Source organism: Hypanus sabinus, chromosome 11, assembly GCF_030144855.1.
Source record: "Hypanus sabinus isolate sHypSab1 chromosome 11, sHypSab1.hap1, whole genome shotgun sequence".
Classification (NCBI taxonomy): Eukaryota; Metazoa; Chordata; class Chondrichthyes; order Myliobatiformes; family Dasyatidae; genus Hypanus; species Hypanus sabinus.
This window is the reverse complement of record NC_082716.1, coordinates 107,811,168-107,833,115: the sequence shown is the minus strand read 5'-3', so window position 1 is coordinate 107,833,115 and position 21,948 is coordinate 107,811,168. Positions and strand designations below refer to the sequence as shown.

Sequence of the window (21,948 nt, the reverse complement as noted above, 5' to 3'; positions counted from 1 at the left end):
GTGGATACCACTTCGTATAAAACGAAGGTCTGAACGGGCAGGGAAAGGGAAAATAGAGAAAATCCTCGTGGATACCGCCTTAAGAGATAAAGGGTCTGAATAGATGAGGTGCAAAGAGAAAGTTCTGTGGATACTGCTCTGAATAGAGGTCTGTATGGGCAGAACAGAATAGGAAACAAGGACAGTCCAATATATAGTTTAAAGCGCTGGTAGATAGACGATAGACTAGGCATAGAATTAGAGTAAATATTATTATCCAGTAAACGAACTGTGAATCTCTGAAATACCTTAAAAAGAGAGAACAACATGACAGGTAAAGGAACGGCAGTAGAGATTCTGAGCAAAAAATCCTGGTAAATAAATATGAGATCACAAAAACTTCAGAAAAATGGGAAAAAAGATCCAAAAACCTGGTCACAAAATGGCTAAGAGAAGGAACATTTGACGTAAGCTTGTGCGAAGAAATGGAGGCACTAATTAAAAATTACAAACCAAAAGATAAAACTAAGAAAAGAGGGCAAAAAAGAGAACAAGAAATGGACGTGCTAAAACTCTTCAGAACGGAGGGAGAAAGGCTGAGGAGGACAAGTATAATATTGATTACAAGCGAGGAAGACACTAAGGTGCTGGAGAAACAGCCTGTTAGAGAGAGAGGAAGGTACAGTGAGAAGCTGGCTTCAGTTCCGTACCCGGATGTGAAAGAAACAGCAAAGCCCCCTCCCTATAATGAGGAAGGAACCCCTAAGCAGTGCCCCCTGCTGACGGGAACAGTAAACATGCAGGGAGAAGTACAAGTTTGGGATAATGAGGAGGAAAAAAGACAATACGGGAAGGAAAAAGCGGCGATATGGAAGGAGATACAGGCAGAAAGGATAAAGGTGGAACAGGTAAAGAGAGAAATGAAAGAAGAGATTGAACGGATGAAATACTTGAGAGAGGAAAAGGAATATGAGGAGTATCGGTTATACCATAGAAATTAACAGACTGGAAAAGAAAGTGGCTCATCAGAGCAGGAAGAGATGAGGCATTCAAGAGGAAGTGGAAAAAAGAAAGGAGATGAGAGTCTTGGAGAAACACAAGAGAGAAGGGAATCAAGCACGAGTAAGGATCATGAGGAGTCCCTGCCACAGGTGTACAGACACAGACAGGAAGAAAGAGAAGGAGACTCATTGGAGGAACAAGAGTTAAGTGGAGAGAGAGAGGATGTGGAAATTTGTAGGGAAGATGTAGGAGGCAGAAGCCTAGAAGAGCAGAAGGAGATGGTAGGGGAGTGACTTGCGGAAGTAGGGAGAGAGCTAGATAAGTTACTGAGAGGGGATTGCTAGAGGAGATGCGAAAAATACTCCAGGGGCCAACCAAGTATTGAATCAAGACAGAAAGGAAGGACTCCACAGGGAGACCGAGGAAAGAAGAGGACCCCGGAGAAATTTGTGCGGGAGGCAGTAAAGACATACCCTGAGACAGATGGGGAGTCAGGCGAGGAGGAGAGCCAGGGCAGGTGGGAAGAAGGAGGAAGAATGATGCCGTTGTTAGTTAAAGGATCAGGACAAGTGCAGTATATCCTTGGGGATCCCAGGGCCTAGGAGGGCTGAAAAAACATTCTGCCCAATCTACATGAAGGAGCAGGGAAATGCATTAGAGCCTTTGAAGAAGAAACGGTGGGACGATTATTGGCTATGGGAGATTTGAAGGCACTATTGATAAGGTTGATGGGAACCTCCAAATTTAACAAACTAATGGAAATGGCTGGCATAATAAACCCGAACGACCCGAGAACTGATGGAGACGGGTTTGACAGAGTGAGGCAGAAGGTATGGCAGGCCCTCAGGAAGCTTTATCCACCCAAAGTGGACCCCAAAGCCTTAAAGGGGGATCCACTGGGAGACACTGAAAACCCAGCAGCCTACGTAGAAAACCAGTTGAAAAGATGGAGACTGGAGACTGAGCAAGAGGTGGAGAATAGCTTATTTATCACCACACTGTTCCAAGATAGCATTTTGGATGCAATTCCTCTGCATGTAAAATCCAAACTGGAGGAAGTGGTTGGGCTGACATCAATGACCCACAAGAATTTAGAGACCACGTAGTCCATGCGGTTGAGAAATACCGGAAAGACAAATGAAGGTTGGCTGAGCAGCAGGAAGAGGTGCAAAGAAAGTTAATACAAATGCAGCTCGAAGAACTCAAAAAGAAGGAAAAAGAGAAAAGCAAAAAGCCAGCAACCACCGGTCCGAGTACAGCCATCGAACTGGATGAAGCACCGCTATACAGAGGAACCGATCATACTGTAAGACAAGGGCTGGAAAACCCCATGCCAATAATCAACATCTTTGGAGGAGCATTCCCACAAATGCCCTATCAGGAACAGACCAAATTCAACCAGCCCAGACAGAACTGGAAGTCCCAAGGAGGGGACAGTGGAGCTATGGGCAGAGGGGACCAGTGAGGAAACAGGGGGAAAGAGAGGTAGAGAGATTGTGCTGGGGATGTAATCAGCCAGGTCACATGAGAAGAGATTGTCCGTTTACACCGTGGCCTGTCACACACCAGCAGGAACCGATAAGAAGGGAATTAAAGTTTAGCCAAGGACCAGCCCCCACAGGCCCAAGCAGACCTGTGAACCCCTATGCGAGGTATTAGGGGTGCCCCGAGAACTCGAGTGGGAAGGGACATTACCCAATGATAACAAGGGAGGCAGACGAGGAACCCATTGTTCAGGTTATGTTAGAAGGGCAACTGACACCAATGATGATAGATATTGGAGCCACGTACACTTGTGTACAGCCACAGTATGCCCTTCACCTTCCCATGTCAGGAAAGTTTATTAAAATGGTATGGTTCTCGGGGAAAACACAGTTGACACAGTGCACGGCTCCAGTGCAGTTGAGAATGGGAAATAAAGGAATTGTTTTGCCGGTGCTAGTATCTAAAGGAACTCCGATTAATTTGTTAGACAGAGATGCCTTATTGAAACTGGAATTAATATTAGAATGCACCAGAAATGGGCTGAGTGTGGAAAGAGCAGGGGCTCAATTGATAGTGCGAGAAGACAAGAAGTCTAATGTCTTTTGGATAGGAGACATAGCAAATCAGATTCAGGAAACCTGGGAAAAATAGCAAAAGGGCATGCAGGCTATATTACCCAGGGCTGTAATGCCCAAATCTGAGCTACATTGTACAGTGATTTTTGACGAGACTCAGAACAGGGAGTTAGAGGAGAGATGGCACCTGGAGGCATGTACCCAACAGCACCTGGAATGGGAGGCTGTGATAATTGGAAAGCAAGGGGCAGCTTTACAAGTTAAGTGGAACACCCTTTTAGAAAAATGGTACAGAATACCAGAGGCTGCGCCCCACGTAACGTTGTTGGTAAACAGGGGATATCAGTCTAAAGACTTAGGACCCTTAGTTAAGAGCGTTGAAACCGTAACAGTGGGAGGAAAATCACGCCAGAGGTGTGGATATCAGAAGACAACAATTGCATTAAAATAATGGTAAGTGTAGATATGGTAGGGACAGTGAGAGAGGTTGAAATAACTCCCCAACCACACATGCCATTGCTGGGAAAGGAAAGAGGCCAGCAGAAAGATAGAAGGTTAGATGAGTTGCCATCTATTCTGTGGTCACAGCATGACACGGACGTAGGGAAAATAAAAACAGCTAGTCCGGTCGAAATAAGGCTGAAAAAAGGAGCAATTCCACCCAGGAGACCACAATACCCTCTAAGACCAGAAGCAGAAGAGGGAATAGCATCAACAGTGCAGGGGTTGCTTGAAATAGGAGTGCTTAAAAGAACAAACAGTTCATGCAATACCCTGTTGCTGCCGGTCTTAAAAGCAGATAAATCTAAGTGGAGATTGGTGCATGATTTGCGAGTGGTAAATGATGTGGTAGAAAACTGGCCAGCGGTAGTCCCCAACCCACACACACTTTTGACTAATGTTCCACCAGAAGCAAGTTACTTTTCAGTGATTGATTTGTGTTCGGCTTTCTTCAGCATTCCTCTAGCCGACCAGTGTCAGTATCTGTTTGCATTTACTTACAGAGGTGCTCAGTATACCCTATACCAGAATGCCGCAAGGATTTAAACATTCACCACATGTTTTTCATCAGGTGTTGAAGGCAGACCGAGAGGGCATACCATTGGAAAGTACATTGTTACAGAATGTGGATGACCTGTTGATTTGCTCCCACAGTAAGGAACAATGTGATCAGGACACTATAACTCTGTTAGAGAAGCTGGCACATGGAGGACATAAAGTATCCAAAAAGAAACTGCAATTTTGCACGCAGCAAGTGGAATACTTAGGCAGGGTAATATCCAAGGGACTGAAGGCGATAGCACCAGATCAGATTGAGGCAATAACTAAGGCCCCAAAACCCCAGACTGTAGGGCAGATGATGACGTTTTTGGGAATGGCAGGGTACAGCTCAGATTGGATAGGAGAATATGTTGAGATTGTGGCACCTTTGAGAAAGATAATGAAAGAAGCAGGACATACAAGTTTGAAGAACGGCTTACAGTGGAATGGAGAGGCGGAGATAGCTTTCAATACTATTAAGCAGGAATTGCAGTCAGCACCAGCTTTGCCTGACTACGAGAAGGTTTTTTGCTTGTATGTATCCAACCGACAGGAGGGTTATGTCACAGCGGTTCTAACACAAGAGACAGGCACAGGAAAAGCAAAGCAGCCGATAGCATACTACAGTACGAGACTAGATGAGGTGGCTCAGGGGTATCCACCCTGTTATCAGGGATTGGCGGCGCTGTACTATGCATATGAAAAGGCATCATCTGTAACCCTGGGCTATCCTGTGACTCTGTACACACACCACAAAGTAGCAGAATTGCTGGAAAGAGGGAAATTTATGCTGACGCCAGCCAGGTTAGCAGCGTATCAGCTGCTATTGACATTTCCAGACATAACTATACAGAGATGCACTACCAGTAATATAGCCGATTTTGTCCCTTTGGGCTATGAAGGAGAACCCCATGATTGTGTAGGGAAGACAATGGCATTTGCCAAATTGAGAGCAGATTTATGGTCAGAACCAAAAAGGTTCTGTTCAGAGATGGCTCTTGTTATAGGAACTATGATGGAAACCATGCAGGGTTCTCAGTAGTGCAGCAGGATCAGTCAAGCTATAAGATTATTAGGATGGAGTCCTGTCCCCAACTGTGTTCCGCCCAACTAGCAGAAATCAAAGCCCTGACAGCTGCGTGTGAAATGATGGAAGGTGAGAAAGTAGACATTTATACTGATTCGGCATATGCTCATGGAGTATGCCATTTGTTTGGGCCAGTGTGGAAACAGAGAGGTTTTAAAAAAGCAGTGGAGATCCCATTCAACATTGTCAGCAAATTCTAGACTTAATAAAAGCCACAATGAAACCTAAAACATTGGCTATAGTAAAATGCCAGGCACATAAAAAGGGAAATGATATAATAACAAAGGGAAATCAAGATGCGGACGAGGCAGCCAGAAAAGCGTCTGGGTGTACATCAGCTGTCATTGCCCCCCCCCCCAGGTAAGCCTAGCTCCAGAACCTGTGGTAGAGGACCTAATTGAAATACAAGGTAAGGCAACTTTGGCAGAACAGACAATGTGGAGACGAAGGGGGGCCAAGCTTGTGGAGCATGGAAGACAGTTTGTTGGTAGCGCCCACCCCTCTACTGACAATTCTGATTTCAGAAGCGCATGGGATTGACCATTATGCAAGGGGGGAAGTGATAAAGAAGGATGGTTTTTGGACACCTTATTTACAGGCTTCAGTGGACTTTGTCTTGTCACAGTGCAAGGTAGGCGCACAGAAGGCAGGGTTCAGGCATCAGTTATTTGACTGGTTAGAAAGTAGACTCGGAGGATGGAGAGCATGGCTGACTAAAATGGCAATAACTGTCAGTATTGTATCGTTGAGCTGTGTGCTTGTCCTGTGCTGTTTTCTTCCTTGTCTCAAATCTCTTGTAGTGCGTGCTGCAACCAAACAATTTCCAATGCTCGTGGCAATTACTGAAGCAAGTTTAGTGGAGAAAGAAACACTGAAGATGTATCCTTACAGCCTACAACACCTGCAGGATGAACAAGAGCAAAATGACAGTGTGGGAGTAGATTGTAAGGGCTTCTGAGTTTTTTTCCCTGTCTCAAGTACAAAGGGACAGGTTTTTGGCTCAGTGGCCCAGTGTAACAGGGAGAGAATACTTTTAGGTCTTGGCACAGAAAATTATAATTTAACCTAAGATTTGGGAATAAGTGTTTGAGTTTATTGGGGCTTTTGTGCGCGGACTCTTAGTCTTCTTTCTATGTGTGAGATCCCTATGGGTCTCAAAGGGGGGGATACATTGGAGTATAAAAGTTGCATTGTTTGCTGTGTAACCAAAACCATGTAGTCAGCTTTGAGTTTGCTATTTGCTATGCATGTATCCAATTTAGTAGGAGAATGAAATCTTAAGAATGTAGAAGGCAATGGTGTGTGAATGAGAGGTAGCTAAGAGATGTAGATTAGAACATGATTAAGTCAATGGGTAGAAACAATAGTGGCGGATGTACTTGTGATACGCAACTGTAGACCGATTGGATATGCTAATGCAACTAAACCAGGAGATTGCTATAAAAAATGCTATGTACGAGGATCGGTGGGCAATCGGCGACTAGCTCAATGACAGTCTCAGCTTTGATTTGCAAATTAAAGTTTAACACTTCTTGAAGAATCTTCTGTGTCTCCTGGTTGTTTGTGGGGAGGCTCTTGTACCTCATCCCTAATGGTAGTAATGAGAAGGGGGCATGTCCCAGATGGGGAGAGTCCTTAATGATAGACACCGCCTTCTTGAGGTATTAACTTTTGTAGATGTCCTCCAAGGTGGGAACGCTAGTGCCCATGCAGGTAGTTATGAGAAGAGGGTATGTCCAGTATTGTGAGGGTCCTTAATGATGGATGCTGCCTTCCTGAGATATCAATTTTTGAGGGTGTTAATGTCTGCTCCGAGTGGCACAGAACTTTGGTCATCAGTTCTAATAGTTCCAGTGGTTCAGTGGGTAGCTCTGCATCACTTTGTGATACAAGAGCTTGCAGGTACTTGTATCTAGAGGATCTCAGTGGGTTACAGAGTGTCTGCAGAGGGAACCAGACAATGAACGTTTCAAATCGAGAGCCTTCATGTGGACTGTCCATTTCCTTCACAGATACTACCTGACCCACTGATTTCCTCCAGCATTTGTTCATTCTCTCCAAGAATGTGTGAGTTTCCTCCAGGTGCTCCATTCCCCTCCCACACACATTCCAAAGGCGTACGGGTTAGTAAGTTGTGAACATGCTATGTTGGCGCCAGAAGCATGGTAACAGTGGCGATTTGCCCCCGGCACATCCTTGTACTGCGCTGGTCAGATTTCATATGAATTTATTCAACGCATGTACATCAAAACACTAAGTGAAATGCATCATTTACATTAACAACCTTCACAATCTATGGAATTGTTGGAGACATCCCACGAATGTCACCACACATTCACATACCAATTAGGGTTGGATGTTGACACAAGCAACACATTTTGCTGTTTTGATGTTTCAATGTACAATACAGTGCAAAAGCTTTAGACACATACTGTACATATGGCCAGGGTCCCTCAGACTTCTGCACAGTACTGTAGTGATTTTATATATTGCACTGCACTGCTGCCGCAAAAAGAGACAAAATTTCATGACATACATGAGTGATGATAGCCTGGTTCTGGTTCTGTTGTGGGTCTTTAATGTGGGCTGACAGTGGGAGAGGGTGCAGGGAGAGGGGAGTCATGGTTGGGAAAAGGGAAAGGAAGAAGGGATGGTGTGGGAAGCACCAGAGGAACATTCTATAATGATCAATAAACCAATTGTTTGGAATCAGATTACCTTGCCTGGGGTCTCAAGGCTGGATGCACCCATGCCACCCCTGCCCCTGGCACTCCTTCTCTGCCACCTGTCCCAGGGCACTCCACCCTCGCCATTATCAACATCATTTACTCCTGCCAGATTTACAAACTCTCTCTCCACTCCTTGTTGACAAATACAGTATTGTGCTTAGGCCGCTTGGTCCCCTAAAGGAATATAGTATGGGTTTTATCTCCCCTCCAGCTAAATTCATTGACAAACATCGTATGGAGTACAAAATGTTAAAAAACAATATACATTCCTGTATCCCCACAGCTGAGTGAGCAGTATGGCCCCGTGTTCACCTTCTGGTTTGGCAGCTGCCCTGCGGTGGTGGTGTGTGGTGCCGAAGTGATGAGAGAGGCCCTGATTGACCACGGGTATGACTTCAGCGGCCGATATCTCATACCCGCCATCAAAAAAGTCTCAGACGGCTACGGTGAGAGAATTTTTAATTTAACTCGAGTTATTTTGTTGCTGTTTCTGCTCTCTTGAAATCAAAATATTTTTGTTATTTATACATTTGGGGCTGTTAATGCTGCTGTAAGAGACGGCACTTGTTGGTTGTTCTTAGTTATAATTTTATTATTTAGAAATAACAGTGCGGAACAGGGACTTCAGGCTCAAGGAACTGCACTTCCCGTCTATACCGACACACTTAATCTGCCTATTCCCACGGACTTGCACCCAGACCATAGCCCTCAGTAACCCTACCACACGTAGCTATCCAAAGTTCTCTTAAATGTTGAAATTGAGCTTGCATGCACCACTTGCACTGACAGCTCATTCCACACTCTTCTGACCCTCTGAATAAAGAAGTTTCCTCTCACGTTCCCTTTAAACTTTTCACCTTTCACCCTTAGCCAATGATGAGTTAACTTCAAACTTTCTGCATAATCATTCAAAGAGTTGAACTGCACGTGCATGTAACGAGAGCTGCAGAACTCAATTCCTTTTAATGTCGTCCACGAACTGATCAATCACCCCTGCTGTGAACCACTTCTAGAGGTCCAGTATGCCATCTTCTACAAAGAAGGGATCCATAGGCTCCACGACTGCTGGACTAAGTATGTAAATGTAGGAGGGGACTATGTTGAAAAATAAATATGCTAGGTTTTCTAAAATTGACTCCTTCTACCTTAGACCACAAACTTATCAATCACCCCTCGTATTTTACATTTATTTGCATTAAACTTCATCTGCTATTTATCTGCCCAAATCTGGATTTTGTTTCGATCTAACTGTATTGATTCTGCTGCCTGAATGTTATCATTCCATCTCCCTCATTTTATGTCATCTGTAAACTTTATCAGGTTATTTGTTATGTGCTAATCCATATCATTTTTGCAAATTAAATCAGCAGCAGCCCCCAAAACTACTCCCTACTGAACCCCACTATTAACATCTCCTAGTGAAAATGATCCTCTCACCTTAACTCGTTGTTTTCTGTTTTAGAGCCAATTCTGCCCCCATTCACACACCTTACCCTGAATCCCTACTTCTTGTAATTTGATTATTACCTCTCATGGGGTACCTTGTCAAAAGCCTTCTGAAAGTCCAAATAAATTATATCAACAACAAATGTTATCAACGTTTTTAATTGCTTCCTCAAAGAACTTCTCCATATTAGTAAAACTTGATTTCCCCTTTCTCAACCCATGCTGGTTGTCTGTTAACATGCCTGTTCTTATCAGCTAATTTTCCACCTCATTCTTTATTAATTTTTCCATTATCTTACCTACACTACACGTTAAGCTTACTGTTCTATAGTTACTAGGGTCAGTATGGTCACCTTTCTTGTATACTGGGACAACATTAACCCATTTCCAGTCCTTAGGGATTTCATCAGTATTCACTAACTTTTGAAAAATAAATGTTAGGGATTTGTATATATAATCACAGACCTCGTTAAGTTCCATTGGATATATGTTGGCTGGCACTGGAGATTTATTAACTTTCAGCCTTTTCAGCTGAAGCAGGACCTCACTTTCTAAGATCTCTAAGTCATTTAAAACAACCTTATTTTTCTCTGCACTTACTGGCATGTTGCTGACATCTTTGTGGGTGAGCACTTTAGCAAATCATGTGTAAAGAGTATCCACTATGTCTTTCTCTGCACAATTTATCACTCTATTCGTATTCTTAATACACTTAACTTGCTCTTTGACTTTTATTTTACTATTAAAGTATTAAAAAACCTCTTGGGATTAATTGTAGCATTACCAGCAATATCCTTCTCAACCTGTCTTTTGGCAATTGGAATTGCCCTCTTGACCATAGCTCTCATATTTTCAAATCCTCTTTGGTTAACTTTTATATATTGGTGAGATCTGATGCAGAATGGAAATGTCGACAGTGCTTCTCCTTATAGATGCTGCTTGGCCTGCTGTGTTCCACCGGCAATTTGTGTGTGTTGTTAACTTCATTACTATTTTTTCTGTATTCTTTATATAGCTGTCTTTTCTTCAATAATTTTATGTATATCTTTAATTATCCATGTAGTTGATCTATTGTTTTTATTGCTTCTCCCAGCCTTGGGTAGGAACACTTTCTGCACTGTGTGTATTACCTCTTTAAATCAACCCCACTGTTTCTCAACTGACTCAATGTCAAGCCGTTCCTTCCAGTTACCTTCTGAAGTCTTTGCGGCATCTGCACCAACTTTGCCTTTCTGAAATTCAATTTAATGGTTTTGGTTTTTATTGATAGACTTTTACACAAAGCTTCAACACTAATAATATTATGATTGCTTGTTCCTAAAAGCTCAACGACTTCCGTGTCCAAAATTCTATCATGATTGTTAGAGAATATCAAATCTAGACAGGCCTTCCTCCTTGTTGGTGCAGTTACATATTGGGTCAAAAACAATCATTATAAATCAATTAATTCACATTCCTCTAATTCTTGAGTCACTGGGTTCTCCCACTCAATACCAGATCAGCCATGATCTTATCAACGGCAGAGCAGGCTTGACGGGCCAGATGGCTGACTCCTGGTCCTATTTCTTATGATATGTACTTAATCAATAAGATTGTACTAGATTATGGGGAGAAGACACAAAAATAGGTTGAGGTGGAAAATGAATCAGTCACGATTAAGTGGAGATGACCTGATGGCCTGATTCCATTCTGAGTCTTAAGGAAAAGCCTTTTTCCCTACCCTATGCACTTGTGCAGAGAACTTCAGTAAACTCTGCAGCATTGGCACCTTGCATTGAGTGTATATGACCTGCACTGGCTAGATGGTGCAAAATACTTCACACTACTTGCTGTTCCTCACTCCATTTCCTGACTAGTCAGATCTTTTTGCAATTCATTATGATCTGCTTCACTATCAATGGGATCCCTAATTAATAGTAAGAGAAAAACAGAGGGCTATGGGTAACCCTAGGTAATTTCTAAGCTAATGACACGTGTGGCACAGCTTTGTGAGCCGAAGGGCTTGTATTGTGCTGTAGGCTTTTTATGTTTCTAGAAAAGGAGAAAAAGAAAATGGCGAAAATTTGGAAATTGAGGTTCAGTGGGACTTTGGGACAAGTTCAGGATTTTCTGTGGGTTAAATTGTAAGTGAGATGAAAGAAGGCAAATGGAGTGTTTGCATTTATTTCAAGGGTATCAAAGCCAGAATGTATTGTGGCTTTGTATGGAGCTGGTCGGACTGCATTTAGATTATTGTGAGTGATATTACTATGTAAGGAAAGATGTGATGGCCCTGGAGAGCAGCCAGAGATTTCTAGAGTGAAACGGTTTATATTTGAACATTTGGTATCTCGCTTCTGCACTCAAAGTAATCACATGAATGAGTGAGGGTCTCATTGACATCTGCTGGCTATTTGTATAGCACAACATTGTGGGCCGAAGGGCCTGTAGTGTGCTGTAGATTTCTATCTTCTATGTTCTAATGTTCTGGGCAGGCATATGCTTCAGTTAGTCGAGATCTGTTTAAATTAGGGAATGAGGAGCAGGGTACTAGGAAGAGGCTGGACTCAACTGTTTAACATCATTGTGAAGAATAACATTTTGGGACACAAACCAATTATAAGCTTCAAAAATATAAAAATGGATCAGAAAAAGATGAAAAACCTCAGTAATAGACTGAGGATGGCCTGTATAAATGCAAGAACTATTAAGAATAAATGAGCTGGAGTTACATGCTAGTGTGTATAAGTATGATATAACAGCAATAACGGAACCTGGCTGACCTGGATGGTGAGGAATATAACATTAAAGAATAGACTTTGTTTAGTAAAGTTAGGCAAGATGGTAAATGTGGTGGAGTAGCCACATACATAGAGAGAATTTAAACATGAGTCTCCTTGTGATAGGAGATGAATCGAGACTTAGTGAAGATATCTGGGTGAGAATTGAAAGCTATAAGGTTAAAAGAATAACACTGACTGTATGTTATAGACCCTCTCGTGCTGATAGTGATTTTAATAAACAACTATCAGAATATTGGAAAAGAAAGTTCTGAGGTGATATTATAGTTATGGGTGACTTTAATTTCCCAAGTAAGTACTGCACGCAGTACTCGAGGTGCGGCCTCACCAGTACCCTGTACAGTTGCAGCATAACCTCCCTGCTCTCAACTTCAATCCCTCTAGCAATGAAGGCCAACATTCCATTGGCCATCTTGATAGCCTGCTGCACCTGCAAACCAAAATTTTGAGATTCATACACAAGCATTCCCAATCCCTCTCACAGCAGCATGCTGCAATTTTTTACCATTTAAATAATATCCTGCTCTTTCATTTATCCTTCCTAAGTGGATGACCATGCATTTAACAACACTGGACTCCATCTGTCAGACCCTCACTTAATCCATCTAGCAGTCTGCAGACTCTCCACATCCTCCGCACAACATGCTTTTCTACTCAACCAGTAACCCTTTAATTTATCTGGGACACTCTGCCGCTTAATTGGGACAGGAGATAGTTGTTGAACAGTTCCTGTGTTGCCTTTAAGGCATTTGTTTAGTTTATTATATTTTCACTTTAGTAATTAATTTGTTATCATTTTCTAGTTAAGGTTAAGATTGTTTAAAGTAAATTTGTTGTCTGTGATATATTACGGCATGCGATGACGTCACACCCGGATTCGCCGCGTCTTGAGGGAAAATACCGGTTTGGAGAAACGGGAAGGAGGGGGCTTATGTATGCAGGATCAGCATGAGAAAAGTTTTCTTTCTATGCACTAGAAACATTAGTGAATCAACGCCCTAAGTTCATGAGATAATCGATATGTTGAATTTAAAATGTTAACGCTGATTCTGTTAAAAGTAATGACGGTTCATAAAGTTTATGTTTTTTGTTATTTAAAGAGTTGCGGATAGTTTGTGTTGAAGTGTATTTAAAGCCAGTCGATGGCGTAGGTAGATTCTGACTGTATGTTGAAATTTAATGTAATATAGTGGTTGTAGTTTTACTTTTGCAAATATTTATGATGTAAATGTGATGTTAAGAAGGAAACAAATACTGTATATATTTTGTATTGTTTTATCAACAGTTTTCACCATACGTTAATGTGGAAGAGTGAACAGTAAACGGTTAATCTTACTGGGACCACCTCATAGACTGGTTTATGCTTGGTGTTTAGTTCAGAGTTCTTTTACACCTGTGCGAGAACACTACATGTAACATTACATTTGCTTTCCTTATTACCAGCTCAAGCTGCAAATTGACCTTTGGGGAAATCATTCACTAACACTCTTAAAGACCCTGTGCATCTCTGATTTTTGAATTTCCACCCCATTTAGAAACTAGTCCTTCTACCAATGTGCATGATCATATATTTCTCTACACTGCGTTCCATCTGCTGTTTCCTTGCCAATTCTCCCAATCAGTCGATATCCTTCTGCAGACTCCCTCCCCCCAACACTATCTACATCTCCACCTATTATTGTTTTGTCTGCAAAATATGTCACAATGCCATCAATTCTCTCATCCACATCATTAGCATCTCACATAATGAACCTAACACCAACCCTTGTGAAAAACCAGCAGCCAAATAGTAAATACCTCTTTAATCCCAATCTTACCCCACTGGAGTGCCCTTCCAGTTCAACACGGTCCCAGTGTTACAGGTTCCATCAGCCCCAAAAAGGCACCCAAATGTCCTATAAACCCATGTCCCTCTAACCTACACCATGATTTGAGCCACACATTAAATCTTATCTGCTCCATTTTACCTGGACTGGTACCTTCAAATACATGGCACCAAATTCCACAGATTCACCCCTCTCTGACTAAAGAAATTGCTCATCATCTCTGTTCTAAGGAACGTCCTTCTATTCTGAGGCTGTGACCTCTGGTCCTAGACTCCCCCAATATAGGCAACATCATTACCATGGGCGGCATGGTCGTGTAGTTGTTAGCACAATGCTTCACAGCACCAGTGATCCGGCTTCAATTCACGTCACTAACAGTAAGGAGTTTGTACGTTCTCCCCATGACTGCGTAGGTTTTCTCCAGTTGCTCCTGTTTCCTCACACAGTCCAAAGATGGTCTTGAGTTGGTAAGTTAATTGGTCGTTGTGAATTGCCCTGTGATTAGGCGAGGGTTAAATCAGGGGATTGCTGGGTGATGTGACTGAAGAGCTGGAAGGACCTATTCTGCACAGAATTTCAATAAATAAAGAGATAAATCTTCTCCACATTCACTCTAGGCCTTTCCATATTTGGTAGGTTTCAATAAGAACCCTCCTCATTCTTCTAAACTCCCAACAAGTACAGGCCCAGAGTTATCAAATGCACCTCAAACATTAACCCTACAGTTCCTGAGATCATCCAGCAGGTACAGTGCTAGAGTTATCAAGTGCTCCTCATCCTTTAGTTTCTGAGATAATTCTTGTGAACCTCTCCCATACTTTCACGGTTCCTGTTTGTTCGTCTTGTGACATCTGATCAGGTAAATCTTGGACTGTGTTTGGTGACCAGGAACACCAGCTGATTTAACTGTGGAATTCTATAGTAGCAATTCCTACCCAGAAGAATGAGCATTGAGATGAGGAGCTTAGAATATCTTGGCAGTTGCGAAGAAGAGTAAAAAATAAATTGGGAAAATGGTTAAGAATGTTAAGAAACTGGTCATCAGAACATAGACAACCTCGTCCCAAGGGATATTAACCTGAGATCTCTCTTGCAGGAATTAACTTCAGCAGTGGCGAGAGATGGAAGCAGCTTCGGAGATTCACTCTCAGTACCTTGAGGAATTTTGGAATGGGGAAAAAGAGTGCTGAGGAGAGGATTCAGGAGGAAGCCCAGTTTCTGGTCACAAGTTTCATGGATAAGAAAGGTTTGTCACTACAGCACTAGAGGAACTGTCTTCTCCACATATTCCTTCATGCCATGACTAATAAAGAATCTACCCACCTTTGTTTTAAATATACCCAATTACCTGGCCTCCATAGCCCCTGTGGCAATGAATTCCACAGACTCACCATTCTAAAAAAATTCCTTCTCATCTCCATTCTAACAGGATGTCCCTGCATTTTGAGGTTGTGTCCTCTGGTCCCAGACTCTTGCCCCCTGTGGTGAACTATGTGCCTGTCTGGACACACCCCCTGCTGACTGCTCCTGTGGCTCCTCCCACAGGCCCCTGTATAAAGGCGATCTGAGGCCTGACGCTCGGCCTCAGTCTCCAGGACATTGTATGATGGACACTCACTCCTGGTTCCTTCTTCCAGTCAATAAAAGCCGATATCTCGCCTTACGTCTCAGTGTGAGTTACTGATGGTGCATCACCCCTCCCCCCACGACAGGAAACATCCTCTCCCCATCTACTCTCTCGAGGCTTTTCAACATTCCATAGGTTTCAATGAGGTCGCCCCCATTCTTCTGAATTCCAGTGAGTACAGTCTCGGAGGCAGTAAACGGTTTTCATACGATAGGACCCTCTCCGATGTCTGCATATGCTTTCATAGGAAAGTGGCCCAAAACTGCTGACAGTACTCAAAATGAGGCCTCACCAGAGCTGTATCAAATAACTAATTGAGTTCTTTTGAACAGAGATGTATTTAATATCTATAACACCACACACAAAATGCTGGAGGCAGCATCTATGGAGAGGAATAAACAGTCGGTGTTTCTGGCCGAAACCGCTCACCAGGACTGGAAAGGAATGGGGAGATGCAAGAATAAGAAGATGTCGAAGGTTATTCTCCAGTCTGGCTCCCTACATGTTCCCTTCAAGCTGCCTCTCACCTCTCCCTGGTGCCCCCCTTCTTCCCTTTCTCTTCTGGTCCACTCCTCTCCTTACAGATTACTTCTTCACCAGTGCTTAGTTTTTATTTCAACATCCCTACCCCCACCCACCTGACTTCGCCTCTCACCTTCTAGCTTGTCCTCCTTCCCCTCCCCACAGCTCCTTATTCTGACTTCTTCCCACTTCCTTTCCAGTCCTGACAAAAGGTTTCTGACCCAAAACGTCAACTGATTATTCGTTTGCAAAGCTGCTACCTGACCTGCTGAGATCTTCCAGAATTTTGTGTGTGTTGCTCTGGATTTTCAGCATCTGCAGAATCTGTTGTGGTTATTGTCCAAAAAGCATTTAGACCTGCCCCAAACTTTCATTTTAATGCCCTATGATTTTCTAAATAGCATCTTTAATTCGACCAGGTGAACCTTTCAACCCAGACTTTCTCCTGCGATGTGCAACATCAAACATCATCTGTTCCATCACCGTTGGAAAACGATTTGGTTACAAAGATAAACAATTTCTCTGGCTAATGGAGCTGGTTGCAGAAATTACCGTCAGTTTGACTGGCCCCTGGATACAGGTATGTTTCTTTACAGTGGCTTACGAGAGTTACCGAATTTAAGAGCAGACATATTTTCATCTTCGACCCAGGTGGTCAATGTGTAAGTGAAACTGAGAGATTCAGGATCAACATTAATTATTTATCAGGAAGATAGAGGGAGTATGCTTAAATTCAAACAGCACACACAAAATGCTGGGAGAACTCAGTAGGTCAGGCAGCATCTATGGAAATGATTAAAGAGCTGATGCTTTGGGCCAAGATCCTTCTTCAGGGCTGGAAAGGAAGGGGGACGCTGCCAGAATGAGAAGGTGGGGAGAAGGGAAGGAGGATAGCTGGAAGGTAATGGATGAAGCCCCGTGGGTGAGAAAGATAAAGGGCTGGAGAGGAAGGTATCTAATAGGAGAGGAAAGTGAAGCATAGGAGAAAGGAAAGGGGGAGGGGAACCAGGGGGGTGATGGGCAGGTGAGGAGGCCAGTGCAGGGAACTAAAGAGAGGAGGGGCAGAGGGGGAGGGAAAGAACATCTTACCTGAAGGGGAAATTGATATTCATGCCATCAGGTTGGAAACTACCCAGACAGAACATCAGGTGTTGCTCTTCCACCTTGAGATGGCCTCTTCTTGGCACAAGATGTCACCATGAACCAGTGTGTCAGAATGAACAGGAATTTAAATATTTGGCCATCAGGAAGTTTCACTTTTGGCAGATGGAGCAGAGGTGCTCAGCGAAGCAGTCCCCCAATTTACAACGGGTTTCACCAATGTGATATTTTTGCAATGTACTTTGTAACATGATGCAATATTTTTGAAGTTTTGACTTCAGATCTAACTTTGGATGGCGATTAACCATGTTGTTACTCACAGACTACTTTAATGCTTGGGAGAGGTTCCGGAGGATTGGAGGATCACAGATGTTCTTCCCTTATTCAAGAAAGGGAATAGGGATAGCCCAGGAAATTATAGACCAGTGAGTTTTACTTCAGTGGTTGGTAAGTTGATGGAAAAGATCCTGAGAGGCAGGATTTCTGAACATTTGGAGAGGCATGATGTGATTAGGAATAGGTTTGTCAAAGCAAGTCGTGCCTTACGAGCCTGATTCAATGTTTTGAGGATGTGACTAAATACATTGATGAAGGTAGAGCAGTAGATGTAGTTTATATGGATTTCAGCAAGGCATTGGAATAGGTACCCCATGCAAGGCTTATTGAGAAAGTAAGGAGGCATGGGATCTAAGGGGACCTTGCTTTGTGGATTCAGAGCTGGCTTGCCCACAGAAGGGAAAGAGTGATAGTAGACAGGTCATATTCTGCATGGAGGTTGTGGTGACCAGTGGTGTGCCTCAGGGATCTCTTATGGGACCCCCTCTCTTTGTGATTTTTTATAAATGGCCTGCATGAGAATGTGGAGGGATGGGTTAGTAAGGGCTGTCAGGGCTTACACTGGGACAGTGATAGGATGCGAAACTGGGCTGAGAAGTGCCAGATAGAGTTCAACCCAGATAAGTGTGAGGTGGTTCATTTTGGTAGGTCAAATATAGTACTATAGTATTAATACTATGATACTATCATGTAGTATTAATTGTAAGACTTCATCAACCATGGGATTGAGTTTAAGAGCCAAGGGGTAATGTTGCAGCTATATAGGACCCTGGTCAGGCCCCACTTGGAGTACTGTGCTCAGTTCTGGTCACCTCACTATAGGAAGGATGTGGAAACCATAGAAAGGGTGCAGAGATTTACAAGGATGTTGCCTGGATTGGGGAGCATGCCTTATGGGAATAGCTTGAATGAACTCGGCCATTTTTCCTTGGAGCGACAGAAGATGAGAGGTGACCTGATAGAGGTATATAAGATGATGAGAGGCATTGATCGTGTGGATAGTGACAGACTTTTTTCCAATCCTGAAATGGCTAACACGAGAGGGCACAGTTTTAAGGTGCTTGGATGTAGGTACAGAGGAGATGTCAGGTGTAAGTTTTTTTTTACACTGATAGCGGTTAGCGTGTGGAATGGGCTGCCGGCAACGGTGGTGGAGGTGGATAAAATAAATTCTTTTAAGAGACTCCTGGATAGGTACATGGAGCTTAGAGAAATAGAGGGCTATGGATAAGCCTAGGTAATTTCTAAGTAAGTACATGTTTGGTCAGGCATTGTGGGTTGAAGGGCTTGTACTGTGCTGTAGGTTTTCTATGTTCCTATATTTTAACAATGCACAAGTCTACTCGTCTATCAGTCCGCCGACTGTGAAAATACTCATTGAAGATTCAGATTCATTTGTTTTTCACCTATAGACCGAAACATTCAGTGAAATGTGTCACTTGTGTTTAAAAGTTGCACAACATAAGGATGTGCTGGGAAAAGCCTGCAGGATTCATCAACTCTCCGGTCCCAGCATATCATGCCCACAGTCTTCAGCAGAACAGCACAACATGCCAGCCGCTTTTCCACTCTCACAAACAGGTCTCCAGCCTCAGGTCGGCCTCCGACCCGCAGTCCTTGGCCCTGGACTCTTGGACTTGCAGGTATTAGGCCTCCACAACCTCTAGTCCCTTGTGTGGACTCACTGACGTCAGATGTCTGACTACCAGACATACTGACCCAGGGACTGATTGCTGGATTTGACCTCCAACTTCAACATCTGGGTATTGACCCCAGGACTTGTCATTTGCAGGACCTTGACCTCTAGGCCTCAAACTCTGAGCTTGCACTGGCCATCAACCCCCAGGACATGCCAAGCTGGTGGGTAACCGACCCTCACCCTCAGGATCATCAACTTCAGTCATTCACTGTGGGCGTCTCTAGTCTTCACCCTTAGTGCCTGCAGAAAGACATGTCCCAGAGTGAATCACTGGTCAAGTCCTGGAGCATTTTGTTACAGTGGGGCTCATGTCTTAGTGCAAGGAAACCCACATAGTTACAGGGAGAACTTCCAAACTCCTTAGAGACCATGGCAGGGTGTTTAACATCCAGACCAGTAGGTGGTATATTTCTAATAAACCGTGTTGTACGAGGTGTGATGTATGAGGTTTTGATGTTTTTCTTTGAAAGTATTTCATGGTTTTCTTTGTTTTGTGGCTGTCTGTGGGGAAAAAGAGCCTTAGGGTAGAATACTGCATACATACTTCGATAATAAATATCCTCTGAACTTTAAACTTTTTCAACTGAGCATTTGGTATCCAGTACAGCACCATGTCAGTGAAAATGGTGTATTTGTTTCACAGTTGTACAACACCTTCCCAAGGATCATGGATTTCCTGCCTGGACCTCACCAAAAGTTCTTCCAAAATATCACAAACTTGAGAAGTTTTCTGGCCAAGACTATTCAAAGCCACAAAGAAACTGTCCAGAAAGACTCCCCCAGGGATTACATCGACTGCTTCCTCACGAAGATGGATGAGGTAATGGCAGCAAGTTTCTTCTCACATTCACTCATTTCCCACTGTCCTACCAAGTACATTGAAGATAATAACTTTATTTTATTTTATTTTAGAGACATGGCGCAGAACAGGCCCTTCCAGCCCAAAGAGCTGCACCAACCAGCAGCCCATCTATTTATTCAGTTTAGTTACTTACTGCCCATTACACCGCTGGTGCTTAGGGCAGCAATGAAGGTCCTCCATCTCTGCCTGTCCTTGGCCATCTTCTCTATTGTGCCCCAGATGTGGTTAAGGGTCCTCATTTCTGCATCTACAGTACAACAACAAATTGTTTTCCCTCCACCCTTCAGGGGTGCAATGAAGTGCTGTCTTGATGATGCCATTGGCATATCTTCTCTTCATGTGCCCAGCCCATTTCCAACATTTTTTCATGGTGATTGTGGCCATGTCCTCTTGGTGTCACTGAAGAAGTAGGGCATGATTGGAGATCTTTCTTGGCCAGAAAATACAGAGGATCTTCCGGAGGCTCATGGTGTGGAATGACAAAGTCACTGTCTGTCATGCACCAACATTCTGACCTCTACAAGAGTGTGGACTGAACACAGCTCTGGTACAGCTTCACTTCAGTGTGGATACTGTACTTGGTTGACCCCCATATGTTGCTCAACCGTAACCTAATCAGAGAACAATTTTCTTTCGACAATGTTTTTACACTTTTTTAAAAAATAAATAGAACTTAGTGTAAAGGAAAATTGTGCGGTGCATTACAAATGTTACAAATGTAAAATTCACATTCATGAAAGAGATGTCAGCCACTTTCCCACCCTCCCACCCACTCTCACATGAAAGAGATACACCCACAGTACAAACATTATCACCCACCCTCCCCCTCCCCAGTCCACAGCTCTAAGCCATCAATGTATTGGCAAAAGGGTTAAACAGGACCTTTGTCCCCACAGAGCTGCTGCATTGGTACAGAGAAGGTGTATTTTTCTATTACATAGGCTGTTGTATGATAACAAACCTGAGTCCAAAGAGTTTTACCGAAAAATGCTGGAGGTCGGGGATTTATGTACTGAGGAAAAGGAGAAAGAATGGGCCTTTAGTCTGGCTGGGAATTTTGAAAATATTCAAGAAAGGGTCCTCACACCTTTTGGAACTGTATTTCTGAATTGAGGGTTGAGTAGTGGATCTTCTCAAGGTGTAGACTGGACATGATGTCCCTGAGCCATTGAGCGTGGGTGGGCAGGGTAGCATCCCTCCACCTGAGCAAAACTTGGCCAACAGAGAGGCAAAAGACAGTGTGTGATGGTTAGTCAGACCTGGGTGCATGTCTCCCTCTCCGGAGGTGCCGAAAAGGGTAATCAAAGGGTTAGGTTCCAGATTGTAATTAAATATTTGGGATAGAGTCTGGAAGGCATTTTTCCAGTATTTTTTCAAACTAGGGCATGTCCAGTACATATGGATAAGGGAAGCCTCTCCCCTTTTGCACTTGTTGCAACAAGGATTAACATCTGGGTAAATGCGAGATAATTGAGTTTTATACATATGGGCCCTGTGTACGACCTTGAACTGTAACAGGCAGTGGCGGGCACATAAAGAGATTGAGTTAACTAATTTGAGGTCTTCATCCCATACCTCCTCTGACACTGAAAAATTTAAATCTTGCTCCCAGGCAGTTTTAATTTTGTCAAGCGAGGCTCGCCTCAGAGCCACCAGCTTGAGCAGATAATAGATATCAGAGCTTTACGCAATGGATTCATGCAGAGAAACAAATCAATGACATTTGTGTCAGGTGTCTCAGGGAAGTTAGGTATCAGAGGGCAGATAAAATGTCTAATTTGCTAATACCTAAAGAAATGAGTGTTGGGTAACTTAAACTTTACAGACAATTGTTCAAATGATGCAAAACAG

The 21,948-nt window shown here is 43.2% G+C and overlaps 2 protein-coding genes across 8 annotated transcripts in view; one reads left to right on the top strand and one right to left on the bottom strand.

Moving 5' to 3' along the window:
• Positions 1 to 21,948, bottom strand: part of LOC132402257 (cytochrome P450 2C39-like) — a 120,161-nt gene that overhangs the window by 58,152 nt on the left and 40,061 nt on the right.
• LOC132402262 (cytochrome P450 2C23-like) overlaps positions 1 to 21,948 on the top strand; it is a 219,312-nt gene that overhangs the window by 175,643 nt on the left and 21,721 nt on the right. For 7 of the 8 annotated variants that reach the window (XM_059985068.1, XM_059985065.1, XM_059985067.1 and 4 more), the window contains 4 exons: positions 8,182 to 8,344; positions 15,047 to 15,196; positions 16,519 to 16,679; positions 19,879 to 20,055. In XM_059985068.1, coding sequence (XP_059841051.1) covers positions 8,182 to 8,344; positions 15,047 to 15,196; positions 16,519 to 16,679; positions 19,879 to 20,055 — 651 coding nt within the window. The remainder of the gene's footprint in view (positions 1 to 8,181; positions 8,345 to 15,046; positions 15,197 to 16,518; positions 16,680 to 19,878; positions 20,056 to 21,948) is intronic. The other variant, XM_059985070.1, reaches the window with a different exon arrangement.